This window comes from Sphaerodactylus townsendi, linkage group LG02 (genome assembly GCF_021028975.2).
Source record: "Sphaerodactylus townsendi isolate TG3544 linkage group LG02, MPM_Stown_v2.3, whole genome shotgun sequence".
In the NCBI taxonomy this organism is placed as follows: Eukaryota; Metazoa; Chordata; class Lepidosauria; order Squamata; family Sphaerodactylidae; genus Sphaerodactylus; species Sphaerodactylus townsendi.
Window position 1 is genome coordinate 85570758 of NC_059426.1, and position 21139 is coordinate 85591896.

The window sequence follows — 21139 nt, forward strand, 5'->3', positions numbered from 1 at the left end:
TATTTTAAATCTGTGTTTCCTGGCACTTAGAGTAGCTCAACTCACTTAGAACTGGCCCTCAGCAACCACAGAAATGGAACTGTAACGGAACAATAATTTCCTCTGACATTCAATTCAGTTCTCAGTGCTCTCCATTTCTCTCTAGCCAATCATGTGGAGTTCCATGTAAATCCTTTGGAGTCTCAATATTCTATTGCCTGAAGGTGCCTAAGTCCCCATAAAAGTCACAAACTCCAAAGTATTGCATGCCCAATAGCCTACCACAGCCACTATCAACATATGATCCTTAAAAGAAAGATACTGGAAGAGAAAAAAATTGGAAGTTCCTGCATGTAGAAGAACAAAGGGTGCCTTGGTTGGGGGAAGGTGGGAGATTAGCAAGACCAAGGAAGGTTACCTGAGAGTCTATGACTTTCACTGTATAAAACTTGACACCTTTCAACATGTCTTCAGGAACTTTTAGCTCCCACCTCTTGTTTGCTCACCCAACTCATACCTGCATCTCTCTCCTTACAAAGGGCTACAATTCCCCTCTAAGTCCCTGGGTCTCTCTCTTTCATGCCCCTGTCTCCTAGCAGAAGCCTAATTGGTGGAATGGGGTGCATGCACTGCAGAACAAGTAATCTCTGCTGGACACTTGGGCCTTCCCCACCTCTTAGCAGCTACTTAATTGGAGGAATGAGATGCGCATGCAGTAGAATGAGCCATTTCTCCTGGACAATTAAGCCTTCCTCATCAACTAGCAGCAGCCAGAGTGGGATTCATGCTGCAGAACAAGCCATCTCTGCTGGGCAGTTTTGCCTCCCCCACTTCCCCCACTTTCAGCAGCTTAATTGGAAAATGGGATATGCACTGCAGAATGAACCATCTGTTCAGTGCAATCAAGCCTGCCCCATTTTCTGCTGCCACCCCATCTCTACCTGCTATACAGGGCACCTGCCCCCACCTTGCCCATTCTAGATCTGGCCCTGCCAAAATAAAACAATGTTAAGAAACAATTTATCTCACTGCAGCATCAAACTGGTTTAAAGAAGATCAAAATAAAACAGAATGGCAGATTGAGCAGGTTGAGTTGTCCATTAAGCAGCTGGATGTGGCTGGAAAATAAAATCTCGAACAAAGTCCTAATGTGATTAAGACAGTATTATCTAAAAATTGGGATAAATGTAAATCTATGATAAAACTGAAGTCATCCCTGTGTATGCTAGTATTATGATATGCAGATTTTGCTGAGGCATTTCAGCAAAACAGTTTTGATACTTGAGAAAAAATAGGATTAAGCAGATTATGGGACTTTATTAAGGGTAGTGCTATCATTTTATGCAGAAATAAAAAAACAGACACAAAACTATGACTTTGCTGTTTTTTTTTCAATATTTGCAAATAGATATTCCAGAGTAAGCAAGATCAATTATCTAGATCACTTAACACTTTTGAGAAAGATAATCTGCTTAATTAATTGACTACCTTTAAAAATATTTTCTTGAATACATACAGTTTATGTTTAAAAACATAGCCAAGGTTCTTGTGCTCTGGTGGCACCTACTACTGAAGCAACCTTTCTAAAATTTGCATAGCCAATCAGCTGATAAATCAGAAGAACTTCTGGACAGAAGTTCCACCTGTCCCTTCCCACATAGTAAAAACCTAGTGGATGCCAGGAAAGGTGTTGGCTGAAAACATGATGCCATGTTGGGGCCCCTGCTTTAGAAGTTCTCCATCTGGTATATATGACTGTACAGGAACTGTGGTGGGGTTAGAGCACAAATGTTACCAGTTAATTCCTTGTGGCCATCAGTCAATACCTTAATTTTATGTTTGATTCTTGTTTGGTGCTGGACTTTGGAAAGAAATCTAGGGTTGGAAATTGTTAGTACAATCCTTTAATGAACTTCAAAGTATTTAATTTTGCTGTATTTATCCATACAATAAAATGAACAATATAAAACAACTAGCTGCTGTTAGACCTACAATCTGTCCTCTAGATCCATGCCCTTCCTGGTTAATTCGAGCTTGCCAGGGTGAGCTATGGCCCCATCTGTTGAACATCATTAATCACTTCCTTGAGCAAGGAGTGTTTCCAGATGGGTTGAAGGAGATGATGGTCTGCCCACTCTTGAAAAGACCATTTCGAATCTCTCATTTCTGGTATTGGTTCTAACCTTTAAGACACTCCATGGCCTGGGGCCCTCATACCTTAGGGACTGCCTCTTCTCCTACATCCCCACCCGGCCTCTGCGCTCTGCTGAGGCCAACTTGCTGGTGGTCCCTGGTCCCTTTATGATGTGGCTAGCCTCCACCCAGGCCAAAGCCTTTAGTGCCTTGGCCCCTGCCCGGTGGAATTCTCTACTACCATCCATTAGGACCCTGCAGGATCTTGAGCAATTCTGCAGGGACTGCAAAACGGAATTATTCCGCCAGGCTGTTGGGGAGAGTTAGCCGCTGAAGTGAGTGCCATCACCTGTATCTTAATCTGTATTTTAATCAGTACTCCAACCTGTATTCTAGTTTGATACTGACTATATCATCCTGACCACCTCACGACATGAAATGGAATGTGATTTTTGCCATCTGATATTTTTGTATCATTTATCATTTATGGTTTTTAGGTCATTGTTATTGGTTTTAGTTTGTAAATTTTTTTAATATGTATATTGTACACTGCCCAGAGCCCTTCGGGGGTGGCCAGTATATTAAATTTAATAAACAAACAAACTTTATTCACATGGTTGTTTAAAGCCATTACAATTGAAGAGAAGGGACTGCCTAAAATTCATAAGTTCATTTGTCCCCCGCAGTTTTGAATGCATACCGCCCATGGGGAAAGGAAGGATCAAATGACCCTGGGCATAATGGTAGAGGGTGTTGCAAAATCGCCTCCCCTGCACTGACCCAGCTCGGAAGAGGCACCTAAAGATGGAGCCAGCCTACTGTTGCAGTGCCCATCTGAGCTGCCTGAGAAGAGCAGGAGGCAGCCTACAGGGAGGTGGGGGGGGGGGCTCAGATGGATGCCACAGCAGCAGGCCAGCCCAGGAGCCAGCCTGCTGCTGTGGTGTTCATCCAAGCCACCCCTGCCCCCAAGCCCTGCTCTCAAGCACAGGGGGGTGGGGGCCCCCAGAGCAGGTGTCATCCCAGGGCACCATTTTCCCCAATACATCTCTGCTTCTGGTGCTTGGGGAATGGGGCTTATGGTTGCAGTTGAAATTTACTGGATTCTACAATTTTTTAGAGTTTTCAATACTATATTCTTGCATACTTCTGTTTAGCATCCATAACCTAAATGAATGAGTGAAATTTTCAGCCAGAAGTCACTAAGAATGATGATGGTAATTTCCACATAATAATAAAAGAAAAAAGGAAACTAAAATGACTGCCCTGGTTCATCTCCAGTAATACCAAATGTTCAGTTGTCATAATAAAAGTTTCTGGTATCAGAAGAACTTGTTCATTCTTGTATTCTTGTACTTATTTCTTACAGGAGACAGAAAGTAATAAGTTATGTTCCTTATATTCCTTCCGAAATACTTCTACCTCACCACATAAGCCCGAAGAAGGAGGTCGTGACCGCAGTGACCTAATGACCAGTGTTAATTTTGGAACTCCAGAACGCCGCAAAGGAAGTCTTGCCGATGTGGTGGACACACTGAAACAGAAGAAGCTGGAGGAAATGACCAGAACTGAACAGGAAGGTATGTGTGGACAAAACATGTCCTGCTCTCTTTTTTGTTTGTAGATTATGTTCTTTAAATAATAGATGTTTAAGGCCAGAATAGTGTTCTATTTAGTTTTCAATTTTAAATTATCACAATTAACTTATATGAAACCTTTCTACGTAAATATGTACCTCAAATTTATTAATGTGATACCTAATTTTGTGGACAATATGTGGAATAGTTTGCAGATATATTCTATGAAAAAAAAGTTTAATGAGAAGTGATTTCAATTGTAGTATTGTAAAATCCAGGAAAGTTCTAATTGAGAAAACATGCTTCTTGCATTCTGATCCAACATTGGAATTACTTTTTATACACTTTGCATTTCTGTCAGGCAGCATTCCTGGGCTGCAAGGCATTAGGGAGTGGGCTAATTCTGGACACACCCCATGATCTGGCCACAACGATGCCAGTGTAGAGCCTTGCACCTGAATTGCACTGGTGCACAATCACCACACAGCTGCCCTGGTGGTGGAGAGTGGTGCAAAGGGGCTGCACCACCATAACTGGCCCTTATGCCAGGGTATGTCCAAGACATGCCAGCATAAAGGTCAGTCAGCTTCCTAAACTCATTTTCCTTCCCCACCCCCGGCCCTGCCTTTAGGATTGAGCTGCTAAATGGGTATGTAATCTTGTAAAACAAACCTTTTCTAATCTGGTGTGATACCAGAAAGGGGTGGGGGATGCAAAGAAAAAACAAAACACAAATCTAAATATAGTGATCAAATAGTTTTAACTTTATTTATTAGGCCAGGGTAACACATATATTGTTGTGGGATAAAATGCATTTTATTGCTGCTTCCTTACGTTGAAATTCTTCTCAATCTAATGTACAAAGTCTCTTTGTTTTCAAAGTAAGTTAATGATTTGACCATATATTCTTTATCTTTGAATTGTATTGGAAAAACAGAATTTCTTGTGCCATCTTTCACTTTTATATAATATTCTGCAAGTCTGGGTCAAGTTGTATTTTCAAATGTCAGTGGATCCATGTCCTGACAGTAGATTTAGACATATACAGCTTAATGGTTAGAGAAGGACATCTCCAGAATGTAAAAGTTAAACTTTGCAATTCTAAAATTGATTCAGCAGAGTTGCTAAAAATGAGGTATAAAGCTATATGTAGAAGTAAATCCATGACAGATTCTACATCCATTTCTTGGCTTGATTTTTATATGACAAATATGTTCTATATAGGTGTCTTAAACTTCACCACAGCGATAATGTCCCAGATTTTTTGCAGCCATCTGTCTGCAAGCATAGAGTTTTGAAGTTATTATTTTTCTTTTTTTTTTAAGTTTCTGGCTTTGGTTTGATGGCTACTCTAAAGGAAATGATTTTAAATTTTAGCTTTGTACTGGATCATCTTTTATTTAGATGACATAAACATTTTGTTGATCACAGTGGTAAAGTAGCTAAGATTTGTTTCAAGATTTTTTAAATGCAGTTTAAATACTGGTGTGTATTCCAAGGTTTGTAACATCTGTGTTTCAAAGAAAGTTTTAAAGGGTAACAGTGCTGATCTGCAGTAGAACAGCTAGATTCAAGTCCAATAGCACCGTTGAGACCAACAATATTTTCAGCTTATACACTTTCAAGAGTCAAAGCTCAAAAGGTGCTTGGACTCGAAAGAGCATGTACTCCCCAAATTTTGTTGGTCTCTATGATGCTACTGGAAGCAAATTTGTTTCAAAAAATAACTATTTAGTTAATTTCCCTACAAATTCTTGTGTGTCTTCCATTATATTAGCTTATGCTGCAGCTAGGGTTGTGAATTCCAGTTCAGGAAATTTCTGGATATTTGAAGAACAGATGGTTTTTAAACCCCACCATTTCTTTACCTTTTTAAAAGTGTCTCAAAGTGGGCTTATGATCACCTTCCCTTCTCCTACCCGCAAGAGACACCTTGTGAGGTAGGTGGGTTTGAGAGAGTTCTCAGATAACTGTGATTGGCCAAAGGTCACCCAGCAGGCTTCATGTATAGGAGTGGGGAAACAAATCTAGTTCACCAGATTAGAGTCTTCCACTCATGTGGAGCAGTGGGGAATCAAACCCAATTCTCCAGATTAGAGTTCACTGCTCTTGGTACTGGGGCTGATATTATTTAATTTGCTTATAAATAATCTGGAACTAATTTGAGGACTGTAGTGGCCAAGTTTGTGGATGACACAAAGTTATTCAGGATGGTGAAAACCAAGGATGACTATAAAGAGCTCCAGGAAAATATCCAAAAATGTGATGATAGGGCAGTAATGCGTCTAATGAAATTCAGTACCGGTAAACGAAAGGTGATGTATATTGGACAAAAAACCCCTGAACTTTAAATATAGACTATAGGATATATATAGGATCTGAACTTGCTGAGATCCAGGGGGAAAAAGATTTTTTCATTGTAGTAGATAGTTCGATGAAAGTGTCAATTCGATAGTTCGATGAAAGTGATTGCAGTGTGCTGCAGCCATGAAAAGGCAAACTCTATGTTGGGAATGACTAGGAAAGGGATAGAAAATAAAACAGCTCATATTATAGTGCCCCTATATGGAACTATGGTGAGGCCTCATTTGGAATATTGTGTGCAGTTCTGGTCACAGTATCTCAAGAAAAGGACATCATAGAGCTGGAGAAAGTATAAAAAAGACAATTAGGATGATTAAGGGGTTGGATCACCTTCTCTATAAGAAAAGGCTGATTTTTCTGTTTAGGGAAAACAACAATAATTTAGTGGTGTTGGTGGGGGGGGGACATGGTTGGGGTTTACAAAATTAGGCATGGAAAATTGACAGAGAGACCTTTTTCTCCCTCTCCCCAAATATTAAAACTTGAGTATATCCTATGAAGCTGATGGACAGTAGATTCAGGATGAACAAAAGGAAATTCTTTACACAGCAAGTGATTAAAATGTGGAATTCTCTACTGGAGGATGTAGTAAGGGCCACAGGCATAGACAGCTTTCAAAAGGCATTAGCCAAATTCACTGAAGATAAGTCTATCAGTGGCTACTAGGCATAGTGACTAAAGGGAACCTGCATATTCAAAGGCAGTAAACCTCTATATCCTAGTGCCAGGAGGCAACATCAGGAGAAGGCCATATTATCCATACCCTGTTGTTCAATGTCCAGAAGAACTGGTTGGCTACTGTGTGAGGCAGGATGCTAGAGTAGATGGGCCACTGGTCTGATTCAGCAGGGCTGTTATATTCTTATTTTCCAAAATCTCTATGGTAAGAATTGTGGGGAATTCCTTGGGTGTCACTGGAGCTGTGGTCACACTTCAGGGTCTGAAACTGGAAGAAATGTCATGGCACTGGTAAGACTGGCTTTTGTAGTCTCCACCCCTTCACCTTTGAGGGGGAGTACAATTGTAAGCCTGGGGACTTTGCAGACACTGCAGTTTTGCTAAATTCTTTTAGTGAAAATTAACTTGTTTTGCTCCGGGATAAAGGAAGGGGACAGTATGATAGGGGTTTGGTAAGATAACAGAAAGTGACATTGATCCTTAGCATCATTAATTTATTTATGTATATCATTTATAGTTTGCCTTTCTTACTGAGATTCAGGATGGATTACATAATATAAGTCAAATTCAGTCAACAGACATCCAATAAACAGTACAGTAGTGTCTGGATTGCAGAAATATGAAAAAGAGCTGAAACAAGCTTATTATAAGCATTTAAACATGTCATGTTAAGCAATGCAGAAATTATATAGTAGGAACATACTTATAGCAATAAACAGAGCATAGCAGTGCAGTCTACAGTCCCTTTCCCTTACTAAAACATTTTTCTGAACCATTTTATTACACTACAGCCTTCTTACCTATGTAAAAAAGCTTTCCTGTATAATTCAGTTGGTGTGTAGCTGCATAGCTTGTGGAAAGGCAGGAGGGAGCCTTCCTAACCTCATCAGGCTATTCCAGAAGATGGGGGCAGCAACAGAGGGTGCACGTTTATAGGTAGTTGTTGATTTTGTCTGCAGAAGACCGCCAAATGAGTGAAGCTGTCATAGCAGAACTCATGGAGAAAGGAAGTTCTGTAGATATGATACCCAAAGGCCATGAAGGGCTTTGAATGTAATAGCCAATACCTAGAATTGAACCCCAAATGGGAAAACAAAACTGGGAAGAGGCACATGTCTAGTCAGGAATGCATTGGTCAGATTCACCATCTTGTAGTGCCACTGAAGCCAGCTCTGCTACTTGAGAAACAGATGGTAAAGATGCTCAGGAATGCCTTTTGCCAGCTTAGGCTAGTTCAGTAGCACTGACCACTCCAGGAAACTGTGGCTCTTTGAAATATCTAGGTAAAATTCCCGTAAAATCTTTAGTTTCACTACCTCTGAAAATTTCCTAGAAATTTCAGCTGGGGTAAAGTGCAATAACTGGGGCATGCTGTAAAGTTTATATTTCTGCACTTCAGTATCAGTTACATTGTTGTTTTTTTATTAGTTTCAAGACACAGTTCAGGGGATAGTTTTGACTTTTACAGCCCTAAGCAGGCTGGGGACAACCATGCCCCATTTGAAATAGTTCAAATGTTGCTACTCTGTCTGGGTTTTTACATTGATTGATGTGAAATTGGTGGGAAATTAAGATAGAAGTTTAGAGTTTGGAGCTGTTTGCCCAGGAAACCCATCTTGCCTTCTCACTTCTAACCTTTCAGAGGTTTTGTAAAGATCATACTTTTTCAGAAGGCATTTGGTGATTGCTTACCTGAACTATCGTTATAGATTTCTCTTCTGGGTGATAGTTTCAATTTGATAGTGTTTTTCCTAATGTTTTCAATTATTTTTGTGCTGTTAGTTTAGAATTGCACATTGCAATTTTTAATTTTGTTTTATATTGCTTTATTTATTGTTGCTTTATTAGTTTAGTGTGAGATTTTGTATTGACCTTGGTTTTAACCTTGTTGTAATACCTACCTTATGGTATGAAGCAAAAATAAAATATCTGAATAAATATGCTACATTTTATAAACTATAGAGTAATATTCAGTAATATAATACAATTATTTCAGTCTGAAGTTCATGTGTAATCTGGACCTCATTTTTGAGTTGGTTGTGCAGTCTGAATCTGTTTTTCATTTATTCTTGTAGTTTAAAATCTAATGTGAGTGTCTATTTAAAAGGCTGATTGTCTGTTCAGAAGTAGTTCCTACATTCTTACCAAATCATATACATCAAGATTCTTATAATAAATCGAATAACTGGGTCATTTCATGAAACATGAACTCTGTTTAGGCCAATAATTAAGAAAAGGTGTCTAGTTCTGGATAAAGTTACCAGTTTGGATCCATGCTTAGAGTCAACGAAGTTCTTCCTGCGTAAAAGAAGCTTTGTTCAGTTTAAGTTACTGTTATGTTGGAAGACGAGTCCTTAGGCTAGAGTACAACTTCACAATTTGCTCAGTGGAGTAGCAGTATCCAGGCCAATAAATCTTTGTTTACTATTAGTTACTATCAAACATATGCCTCTGTTATTTTATATACCATAAGCCTATCACTGTGACCATATATATGATTCATTTTTATAGGTAGTGGGTACTTGTACTAGTTCAGCAGGAAGAACAATGGATCCAAGCTAATACAATTCAATAGTGCCAAATTAATTTCCCCCAAAATGTCACTGTTTTTGACACATATTGAAGCCGTTTCCCTTTCCTTTTAACTTTAAGGAGTGATGAACTATCACAACATTAATGTGAAGCAATTTTCTCTTATATCAATAACTAATGAAAAATTATTACCATAATTTCAAATGTAATTAAAAACATCTAAATTAATCAACTGCACTACCTAAGCACAATCTGAAGCTACAGTTTCTTGATACACATGCCACATAATTCCTATTGAGGACTGATTTGAGGGCTAGTTAGTTGACAATTTAATTCATGTATTGCACCACTGCATATGCCTAGAGATCTAAAGAACTTTCAAGCTGTTTGGAGTGCCCTTTTCATGGGTCTGCATAGGCCTGGAACTACATGGTGGCTGTTTATTCTTAAAGAACTGCTATGATGGACATCTAAATCTTTTACTTCTTCAAAATATTGCAAATCCATGGAAATATAAAGAATCTATCCTCAGCCATCTGATAGCTGTTCTTAGGGCATCAGTAATGAATTCTACTAGGGGACGCTTATATTGCAGGGGTTCATCTCTATTTTACACTATTTACGTTATTAGACAAAAAAATTTCTTAGTCTCATAATATCTATGCAGTAGATGCATACTTGAAATAAATTGAATTGATTAAATGAACTGCCTTGAGGCTCCAAATGAACTCTTGTTTTGAAGAGTGAATCATGGAGTATGAGCCTGTGGGTATCAGCCATTTCTCAAGGTAGCACATAATCTGCTGATGCATAAGGTCTTTGGTTCACTCCTGAGTATCTCCAGTTAAAGTTATCAGGTAGAAGGGTGTAAAAAAAATTCCATTTTTATGTTATGCTGCTTTAAGAAGTCTAATTATTAATATTGCTGGGCTTTCTTGGTTAAACATGTACCACTGGTTAGTAAATAGAATGGAACTATTGGTTAGAGAACAGTCATCCTATCCTGTTCAGCTTGATAGTGATTTATTTCAAGCACTGGTTCTGTTGAATGAACTCAAGTTTTCTGTCTCCAGATCACATCCTTGTCTTGGCCAGTGAGCAGCATAGCTCTGCTCCATGGATACTTGGCATGGTGCCTGATGTGCAGTGGCTGCAGATTCAATTGTTACCAACTACAGTGATCCCCTTGCTTCCTGGATACAACTGCAACATGCCCAGTCACTCGGCTTTGTGAACAGTGAGAGGCACAGTATCTGCTGGGGAAAGTGGCAACAGGATGCAAGGCATCAGCTGCAGCCCAGAGGGTGGCCCAGTTGTTGTGGGGGTTGTCCAGTTGTGTATCTGAACCTGGCCTCCTGCCTATACAACCTGGTCCCATTGGCCTGCTCAACCCCACCCTCCTAGGCCCTCCTTGGTGTCATTGACACCCTTCCTGCCATGCCTGTGCCCTTGAGGCCAATTACTGGATGATCCCAGGTAGAACCAGGTGAGGGCAAAAAGGAAGCAGATGATGTCTCACCTCTCTATTTGCTTTTGACCTGCTAGTTCCTGGATGCTCTGCCACTCTGCTGTAAAATAAAATCAGAGGGAGGGTTTGGCCACCCAGGGTATATGGACTTTGCTCTCCTGGAAGGGTTGTTGTGCACTGGGTCAACCCCACTATGCAGAGTGACAGCCCATTGTGTGAGAAATGAGCCCAATGAGCAAAGTGTCAGACTGACAATGCGAAGTGCTAGCTTTCAGTGCTTGCACCACTACCAAGGGTGCCCTGGTTCATGCTAAGTCTGCTTGTCTAGTAGTTGTTAGACAGCATCCCAGAATTTGTTCCTCACCTGCTAGGAGGTATGTGTCTCCAGAAAAGTTTTTATGAAGGGGGAGTTCTTGCTAGGGGCTTCTGCTGAGGGGACTGGGCTGGCTTCCACTGCTGCTCTATTGGCCAATTGCTTGGATAGCTCCCAGAGCTGACTGTGGTGATGGAGTCAGGTCTACACTGATAGCAGAAGCCTTTTTCATAGTCTTTTAATGCAGTTATAAGAGCTACACCAGTTTCTGCTGCATAACTTCGCACCAGAAAAAGTGGGTGTTCCCGGCCTGAAAGTGCCCAGGGATTTGACAGAGGCCGTTTCCACACGGCCACGCTCAGGGGTGCGTTGGCGTATACAACGCCGACGCACCCCCCGGGACCGTTTGCACGAACGGTCCAAGTAGGGGCAGGGAAGATGGCGCAGTGCTGCAGCGTCGCCTGAACAACGTACCTTCCCTGCAACCTTCCGGCATGTTGCCCAGGCCAGAGGACACGCCCCTGCCCTGCGCGACAACTCTGGAGTCGCAGGGCAGGGGGGCGTGTCCCCTGGCCTGGGCGACACGCTGGAAGGTTGCAGGGAAGGTAGGTCATTCGGGAAAGGGGGGTGGCGCCTTCCAGCCGCTGTTTCCAGAAAACCTTGCTCGGGAGCGAGGTTGGGAAACAGCGGCTTCGCACCGCTGGGGGGGAGTGAGGGCGGCGCTGCTGTGATGCAGCTGCGCCCCCCATGCGAACAGTTCCCTAGGGATGGCGTTTTTGCCGTCCCTAGGGCGCTGTTATTGGCCCTTGTGGAAAGGGCCTAACATTGACCCCTTTTGTGCCAGCGTAAGCCCCTGCACAAGAGGTATACCATCATCATGGCTACAATAATGCCCATGTATCATGCTGCCGTCCCACTTCCCGGCACTGGCATAAGTGCCTCAGTGCTGTTGTAAAGGCCCATTATGCCAGTGCAAATGGCATTTACACCAGCACTGTGGTCACACCACTTTCTCAGAGCTCTTAGCACCCCACAATGGATTGTGCTGTTAGATCCTCATTCAGGGATCTGTTACATATGTGCCATTTTCTGATCATGGGTCTCACACAATTTGCTGGTACTACTTTCATCATTAGTGCACCCTGTTATTTGACCTTGAACTGAAAATTATTAATGTATCCTCCTGAATTAGTAAAATATATAATGCTATTTCAGTTTTATGGTGTTTATTTTATTTTAAAAAATATTTTATCTCTCCTTTTGAGTTATTGAATCTATTAGATAACATGACAAATAATTTCTGCAGTAAAGTATGTAGTTACTACCAATGGAAGTTAAGGGATGTGGATTGGTTCCCTTTAGGATTAACAAATGAATTCTGAAGTCCTGCAATTTCCTTTTCTTATGAGTTGGAGCTCTTAATATAGACATCTCTTAAAGGAAATTCTTTATGCATGCATTAATGTCATGTATGCTGACCTTAAGTAAGTCAGTCTTCAGTTTGTTTAGATGAACAATCCCGGGTTTCTTTGGTGATGAACTTTGGTTTTGGTTTGTCTTATTTGCTCTGCCGTTCCTGCTGTTTTGCAACTGTGCCTAAAAGTGCTTTAAGTGCTTGTGACCATGGTAATGAATGAAAATGTCTTTAGAGCACTGGGAGGATTGCATTAGATTGAATAGTCACCTTACTTGTAAAAGCACTATTAGAGAGGGGCAGCTGTAAGTAAGGATAACGATTTTTGTCCACTGCTTATTTACGGAAAATTGTAAATGTATTATTTATTTAGAGCTCTCCAGACAGTGCTTGTCAGAATAAAAATGTCAAGTCTAAGCAAAATGTTATGATAATACTAAAAATGCTAGGTATGCACTTTGGAGATATAGCTAATTACATCAGCTTTTTAAAAGGAAATGGTGGTAAAAATGCTCACTGTTATATATTTGAAATGCTAATATATTCCTTATTTTCAGGAGGCTATTTGGCTTCGATACCTTTATCATTACTTTAAAAATATTTTTGACACCTTTATGTTTTTTCTAGGCAGTTACAAAAAAACCTACTTCTAAGATCAGACTTTTGGTCATGAGAAAGAAAGGATGGAGGGGATAATGGAAGGCAACAAATGTGAAGGAAATAACAGCTATCCTCTTTTCTGTTTTAGTTTGAAGCTATGAGATCATAAGTTTATAAACTAGGTTGGCAGGCACAATGTAAAAGAGGTCTGAGGGTAACTTCTCTAGCAACAAGAGTTTAGATTAACCATCTCTTTAACTTACTTGAACATACTAATTAAGGGAATCCCAATTTCACTGTTACATTTACTGTAAAACAATGAATTACAACGTATTATCGAAGGCTTTCACGGCCGGAATCACTTGGGTGCTGTGTGGTTTCCGGGCTGTATGGCCGTGTTCTAGCAGCATTCTCTCCTGACGTTTCGCCTGTATCTCTGGCTGGCATCTTCAGAGGATCTGAAATTACAACCTTTAAAAATTGTGTACATATTTTCCATGCATGCAAAGATCACCTTTCATTTCATAGAAATATTTTTGTGATTGTTACAAAGTATGTCAAGAAGCATGACACATTCATCTTAGTCAATAGGCGACAAGAGCAGCAGCCCTAGGACTCATGCTTCAGGGTGGCACCACCCATAATCCTGTCCACAGTAGAGGGGAGAACAGATATAGAACAGAAATAGCTCTGACATTTTGGTAGCTCATCCTGAACTTTTGCTTAGAACCCCAGAATCACTAAGGCTGCCCCTTGTCACATTGTAAACATTACATAATACAGGTAAATAAAACTTTAGAAAAAAACAAAAACAGCACAAGAAATAAACACAATCTTCTTTCTCTGATCTAAAATATATCTCCCTAAGTTAGCAAACCAAGAGAAAAGCAGAAAATTCTTAGCATTACGCAGTTTCTGTTTCCATCTTTTTTGGTAATTTTTGGTAATCTGTCAGGTTGTTTTGGGTTGGGAAAACAATAGGGGGGGCAAGCTGGGAGCCGGCAGCCAGGAGGAGGGAAGTGAGGATCAGGGGGTGGGGGCCCATCCCCCCTGAGCCCTGCCCCCAGGTGTAGCAGGTGGGCACTCGGAGAATGGCTGTCTCTGGGTGCCATTTTCTCCCCATACCTGGAAATTACCAAACCTATTTGCAAAACCTGCCTGGAGGTTACCAAACCTATTTGCAAAACAGCAAAATCTTGGCCTGGTGCTTCCTTTTGAAAATAAAGGACACCTCTCAAATAGCTTGAGGGGAGTGTGTAACACTGATGTACGCCACAAAAGGAAATACCTTCTTCCCAGTTGGTACCTCTGAGGGTGACCTTCCATAGATAAATATGCCCATCAAGGTCTTTTTCTATGTGCTCCAACCTTCAGGGGTGAAGTGGGTGCCTGGTGGAGACAGGGCCTTCACTTGACCTTTGGAATTCCCTCCCATATTCATCCGGCATCGAATTGTTTAAGCTCTCTTCCCTCCCTGCCCCTGTATTAATATTTTGCTTTTGTCTCTTTTCAAACCAATTATAATATTATTATTCTAACATTTTTTCCAAATTCATAATGCTGAAGAATTTAGTGGAAATTTTTATACCACTGCTTCTGATTTTATTGTTCTGTGATTTTAATCAAATCATTGCAGCCTTCCTTGATTGGTTTTAACTGAAATTACAAGAGAAAAGTATATTAAATAAGTAAATAACCAGAGTTAACCCAAACTTCTATTTATAGACCTGCTCCTAACCATGCAGACTGTGACTGAGATTTTACTCTTAGTAAAAATTCCCTCACAGATGTAATGTTCCCCAGAAATAGCTCTGACATTGAAAGGAAGCAGGAGGTAAAGAAGTACATTAGCCTATGGGGTACTCTCAATCTTCTAATCATAGTGATATCAGGCAGCATTACTCTTGCACTCAGCCAGAGAATCCAGTACATAAACATTTAATCTTGTTAAAATGGAAGGAAAAATTGTTTTAGATAATAACTATTTGTATTTGATATGTATTCACCATGGTTTTTCATGTTTCTTACTTTTATTTTTGTTTTGATCGAGTACAAACACTTCTTCATATTTTAATGGTATAGTATCCTCTTCCAAATACCTCCTCTTCACTGAGCCCATACACTTTGTAAATTCTTTCTCTTGTCTGATTTTATACACTGAGTTGTATCTTCTCCCATATAACTTTGGAGTTTAAAATGGATGTTACCTGCTGCGAGCCAAGATATAACATGCTCTGAGTGCTTCTTCTCTTTTATTTCAAAGGAGACTGAATTGGTGTGGAGCAGGTCTCAGCAGAGCAGCATTAGCCAGAAATAGGACAAATCCACATTCTGGCTTGTGTGAGCAATAGATAGAAGCTGATTTAAATGTGATGTATCATATTGAGTGTTGGATTTAAATCTAGGAGACCCAGATTCAAAATTCTGTTCAATTCCAAAATCACTTCAGGGATGTTGAAAGGGGCAAGGCTAACAGTCAGTTAAAAGTTGAAGGGGAGGTTTAAGATTCCCTTCCCTTGAAGTCATGGTCTTAATCTGAAGGGCAGGCAAGGAGTCTTGGTACTTGCACTGTAAGCATTCATGAACTGAACAGCAATAGGTTGGCTGGCCAGGGGAAGAACGATAACATTTGCCATTATGAAGAACTAGCGGGGCCTGGCCACGCGTTGCTGTGGCAATTGTCCTTCTCATCACAGTCCGCAACCCACACAGATGTCCATGCAGGTCCAATGATCCGCAGCATAGCCTTTTGGGGTGGTCAAATGGAATCCCTCTTTCCCTTTTCAATACACATCGTTATATGGTGGTGTCTGGTTTTTTTAGTATAAGGTAACCCTTTCCATTCCACAAACGGAACTGTCTCAGGAGTGCTAATCCCGCTGTCCATGAGGCTGGCTGACACACACACAGTCCTGGCTTAAGGTAAAGGCAGAACTGGGGCAAGGAGGCTATCCCAGTCAGGCAGCAGAGGCAGGGTGGTGAGGCGTTCAGATCGAGGCCAGCTCCCTGGGTTCTTAAAGGGCCATGTGCAAAAAAAAGCTGAGCCAGTAGTGTTGGTTCATCCGCTACTCAAGGGTGGATTTTCTTAGAAAGAAAAAAGGCAGAAACTCTAGCTTCGCTTTTGGTAAAAGAGAGACAGGCTGTGAAATATGGGTGAGGGACGTGGGTAAAATGGTGGTTGGATGTGAAAGAGGGGGGGGGGAGGGCAGAGGTGGGGTGTGTGAGGATGGGGTGGATGTGTGTATGAGAGCATGTGTGTTGTGTGTTCAGAGGCAGTGGGTGAGGCACAGAGAGAGTGAAAGTTACCACCATCTTGCGTGTGAGGGGGAGGGGAACCCCCACTGACGTCCTCCTCACACGGCAAAGTGTTGTATGTGTTTCTACTTTCCACTTTCGTATTACCTAACAGTATTACTCTATTCACCTGTTTTTTAACACCTGCTCATCTCTGGCCATCTCGCGGGAACATTCTAAGGGCATACCAAGCTCCCTTCAGGCGCGGCAGACATGCTGCCACCGAACATCCTAAGGGTGACAGTTAAACACAGCCAGCTTCATGGCCTGGTGAGCCAGGAAAAAGACGCTTTTACCTGGCTCAGGTGTGGACTTTGGCAATTTGAAGGTCGATTACCTGCCGCCCAACAGGGAGTGAGCGTCATGTATGTGAAGAGGCTAGAGGCGCATCCATCCAGCCGCTTGAAGTTAGGGGCATGACCTAACAAAGTCACTGTTAGCTTTTATATATATGATATGATAGGTCGGGGGGTAGGGAACCTGCGGCTCTCAGATAGCCTTGGGAACTACGAATTCCCATCAGCCCCTACCAGCATGGCCAATTGGCCATGCTGACAGAGGCTGATGGGAATTGTAGTTCCTGAACATCTGGAGAGCCGCAGGTTCCCTACCCCTGGGCTAGGTTATCTCTTAAGAGTGACCAATGAAAGCTGATGGAATGTTGGGGAGAGAGGGGGAAAAACAGCAGTTAAGAATGGCAGTTGGAAGTTGGCATCTTAGTTGAGAGGGGAAAGTGAGGCTATCTGATTGACAACCCCATTGGGGGGGGTGCAGAAACAGAACCTCTGGTGGGAGTGGTGGCATTGTCACGCTGGCAGGATTTGCCATTTCTGGGGCACTTGCCCTGGCAGAGCAGTCAATCTGCTGACGTGTGACCGCTGCCACCTTCCCGGGTAATGGGCCATGGCACTGGATGCAGCGCCGGTGTCCCTGCCCATACGCTGCTGCTGCAGTGGGGGCAGTCCATGGGCATGACTGGGTGCGGAGCTGACTTTAGTTGGCTCTCTCCTGGCCATTTGCCCTGTTTCACCAGGGGCTGGGACTACTGACTTACATCACCAAAAAGGTGGCACAAGTTTATTCAGCCTGATATGGGTTTCCTGGTGGCAGGGAGGCTTTTTGACATTTTAAGCTTCCCCGCGCTGCTGGGAAGTCTAGTTAAGGTTGATGGTCTGGTGTGGCTGTGGCATTGCGGTTGGATATCTAGCCCCTTGAATGGGACTCTTGAGTGAAACTGTGGAGAAGAGTGGGCTGAAAATAGTCAGTTTGTAACCAAAGGATCCCAGTTGCAGGAATAGGACCATAGTTCAAAGGTTCAGTGGGAATGAAGCATTGTTCCTTCCACCTTACCTTTTTCAGTGTTATGTTAATACCATAAATAAAAGTGAACTTATCTAAGGGAAAGAAATACACACACAATTTAATATCTTGGTCTATGCATATATTATATGAAATGATACATGGTTGTAGTGTGTGAATGGAACACTGTTTGAGCCCCCAACCCCAATGTGTGATGTCTTATTATTTAAGGGGGATAGACTGACCTTTCAGGGATGTTTCTGTGAGTAAGAGATTGGACCTGAGAGGGGAAATGGTCAAATTTATCTCTATATTTTAAAAGAAGTGTGGTGAATATGATGTCCTGATTTATTTGTAACCCATAACTTGAGATAAAGAGGTTGTAGAGCAGGGGTAGGGAACCTGCGGCTCTCCAGATGTTCAGGAACTACAATTCCCATCAGCCTCTGTCAGCATGGCCAATTGGCCATGCTGGTAGGGGCTGATGGGAATTGTAGTTCCTGAACATCTGGAGAGCCGCAGGTTCCCTACCCCTGGTGTAGAGAGTGGTAGGGTATCACAGCTGCTTATATGAGATGAACTGCAGAACCAGAGATGAGTGATGAATGCATATTGTCAATCCCCCTGATGTACCAGTGTGCTTAGCTGATGGTGTTATTTCAAAAGAGACAGCCACAGGAGTCTTGTCAGTTGTATCAGTGCCTGGGAAGAATCCTAGTGCTGCTCACCTGATGGGGTCATTATACAACAGGTCTAGCTTTACATGCTAATGGGGACAATGACCCTTCTACCTATCTACAAGACTGTGTCAGCTGGGTGCATTTCCAGTTTGGTGCTAAGAATTCAGCCATTTCTTATCAATGTGCTGTACTACACCAGCTTCCTTTGATCTTTGACCCAAGAGACTCCTGCAGTGGTGGGATAGCTTCTCTTTTCAGTGAAGGATCCTTGTACTGACTGAATGCATGGTTGTTAACTTCACTGAGAAGTCAGATAGAATAATTTGTATCCTTGTGTTGCCATGTCTGTGTAGTGGCTCCTAAAGCTTGATCTCAGCTTCTTGTTTCTACTTAAGTGTTTGGTGACTCTTGCACACCTTGAATAAATTCAGATTTCCTTGTTGAACCATTAGAAAAAAAATTCCAAACATCAGTGGTAGTGATATAATGTGGAAGTGCTAATTTACACTCACAGGTCCCTTATGCATAGCACGAACTATTGCAATGTTCGTTAAAGCATGCCTTACATCAGTCTGCATTTTGTTTCCAGCAGGCAAGGTCTAACATAATTCAGTCTGCATAACTCTTCTTCTGTGCCTTTTTAAGACCTCTACAGATTGTGCATTTGGGCTTTTCATAATTTTCAGCAATATAGCACTTCCATCTTTTCTTTGATATTCAGCTCTAATCACTCCTAATAAGTCTAGTTGTCTACTCCTAGTTGCCTACTCCTAGTTGTCTACTCCTAGTTGTCTACTCCTAATAACTCCTTAACAGTCCAGGTGCTCGGGAGCAACAGCCACAGAAGGCCATTGCTTTCACATCCTGTATGTGAGCTCCCAAAGGTACCTGGTGGGCCACTGCGAGTAGCAGAGAGCTGGACTAGATGGACTCTGGTCTGATCCAGCTGGCTTGTTCTTATGTTCTTATGTTCTTAATAAGATTGCTGTTTGTATTTTTGGACCTGTGTTTGGGAGAAGACAGGTAAATTTTTTTACATTCTTAGTCTTCTTAAAACATAGCTTTCTCAAAACCTACAAGTATTTGTTCTTTCATTAAAAAGCATCAAAGTCAAAATAAAACCAGTCTTGTTTGTCCAAGCTAGTGACTTCTATGCTAAGGCTACATCTGTTATATTACTGTGATGATATGCTGCATCTGTGGTCTCCCAAGTAGCTCAAATGTCTCATATTTGGTATCCAGTCCCCTTCTCCCATCCAAACATTGGCTAACCATGGAAATCTTAGATTTAATTTTTAAAAAGTGAAAACTTGGCAGCAAAGATAAAATTAAAAAAAACCTATCATGTATTCTTTTCTGTGGAACCAACACAAGTATGTAGACACTGATCTTGTCCCCATAACAAATTTACTAGGTAAAGTGAACTGCTTAAGCATTACACTAGAGCACAGATTATCATCAATAAACGGATAAAAATTATACATCTGTTAATGACAGTCAAACAGAACAGCATAATGTACTACCATAAAGCAGTTTAGCATTCTCTCTCATTCTTTTTGTGATCAGATTTTTTTTTACAGGGAGTACACATTCCAAATTATAAACGACTACAGATTAGTATTCTGCTGATGAAAATCCTGTTGAAATAGCACATGTAAAATATTTTTTAAAAAAGAAGGCTAAAGCGAAAACTAGCAGACTTGAAAAACAGTGAACCTGAAGCAATGGGAAAATGGCCAAGGTGTCATAGCTAATTTCTGACCCTGCTTTGTAAGTCTTGCCATTTCTTATCCCTCTCACTACTCTGTGAATCCCTGAGGCTGCACAAACTGGCCCAGCATCACTCAGTTCCAGTTTTATATCCTCTTTTAAGAATGCTGAATTGATTCTGCCCAGCTTTGATTCAGACAACCTGTTTGTCTTGGGAAAAAAGTGCTCTATTTAATCAGTGGCTGAGTCTCCAGCATAGTTCCCACTGTGTGAGACTACAGCCAAAGAGTAGTGCAGTGGCCCTGTCACTTCTGTTTGAATAGGCAATGTGGAGCTGTTCAGCTGAAGAGACAGGAGCTGGAACTGCTTGTTAGGACACATGATCAAAAGCTACTCTCTGCTTTCTGCCAATCAAACCTCATGTCGCCTTGTGGGGCAGACATTAAATAGATTTTTTTTCCTGCCGTACGCTGTGGGCACTTTGCCAATTTGACATGTGAACTGTTACAAAAGGTATCAGAGTTTCCACGGCTTGCTGACTGCTTTCAAATATTACCAACCCGGCTGGTGCCCAAACTAGAATATGTTTAAATAATGCATCATGATACATTTCCATTAGGCTTATTCAGCTTCCTTCATGCATTGAGCACTTCGTAGATGTTTTTGGACGCCAAACCAGAATTTGGTTTCCTGCAGGGGAAATTAAAAAAAACCTTAAACAGTTGAACAACTGTATGACAAATAGATTTGAACAAGATGATTATTGTCTGAGAGTTATGGTGAGTTGTCTGCTTTCAATGATGTGTGTATGTACTTTAAAAATATAGCTTTCACAACTGTTGTTTTAACATAAATTTACTACATTTTCCTAAGTGAACTCATGGAAGTTTGTTATATTTTTGCATCTCAGAAAGTTAAAATGAAATTTATTTTTGATTTCACTTATTGTGTTGATTGGGTAATGACTTAACAAAATACCTGGTTGCTGTTCTTTTCTCCCATTCTTTCATCTTCCCCTGTTTCCCCCTCAGCACTCCTTGTTTGCTACCCCCTTCATTGCTACAGTAGCTCCTGTGCCCATAGCAACAACTTTTGTGGAGG

General features: G+C 41.4%; 1 protein-coding gene across 13 annotated transcripts in view; it reads left to right on the plus strand.

Annotated features, from left to right (window-relative positions):
* The window catches only part of SOX6 (SRY-box transcription factor 6), a 583835-nt gene that overhangs the window by 273382 nt on the left and 289314 nt on the right, over nucleotides 1-21139 (plus strand). For 12 of the 13 annotated variants that reach the window (XM_048485157.1, XM_048485158.1, XM_048485155.1 and 9 more), the window contains one exon: nucleotides 3479-3689. In XM_048485157.1, coding sequence (XP_048341114.1) covers nucleotides 3479-3689 — 211 coding nt within the window. The remainder of the gene's footprint in view (nucleotides 1-3478; nucleotides 3690-21139) is intronic. The other variant, XM_048485167.1, reaches the window with a different exon arrangement.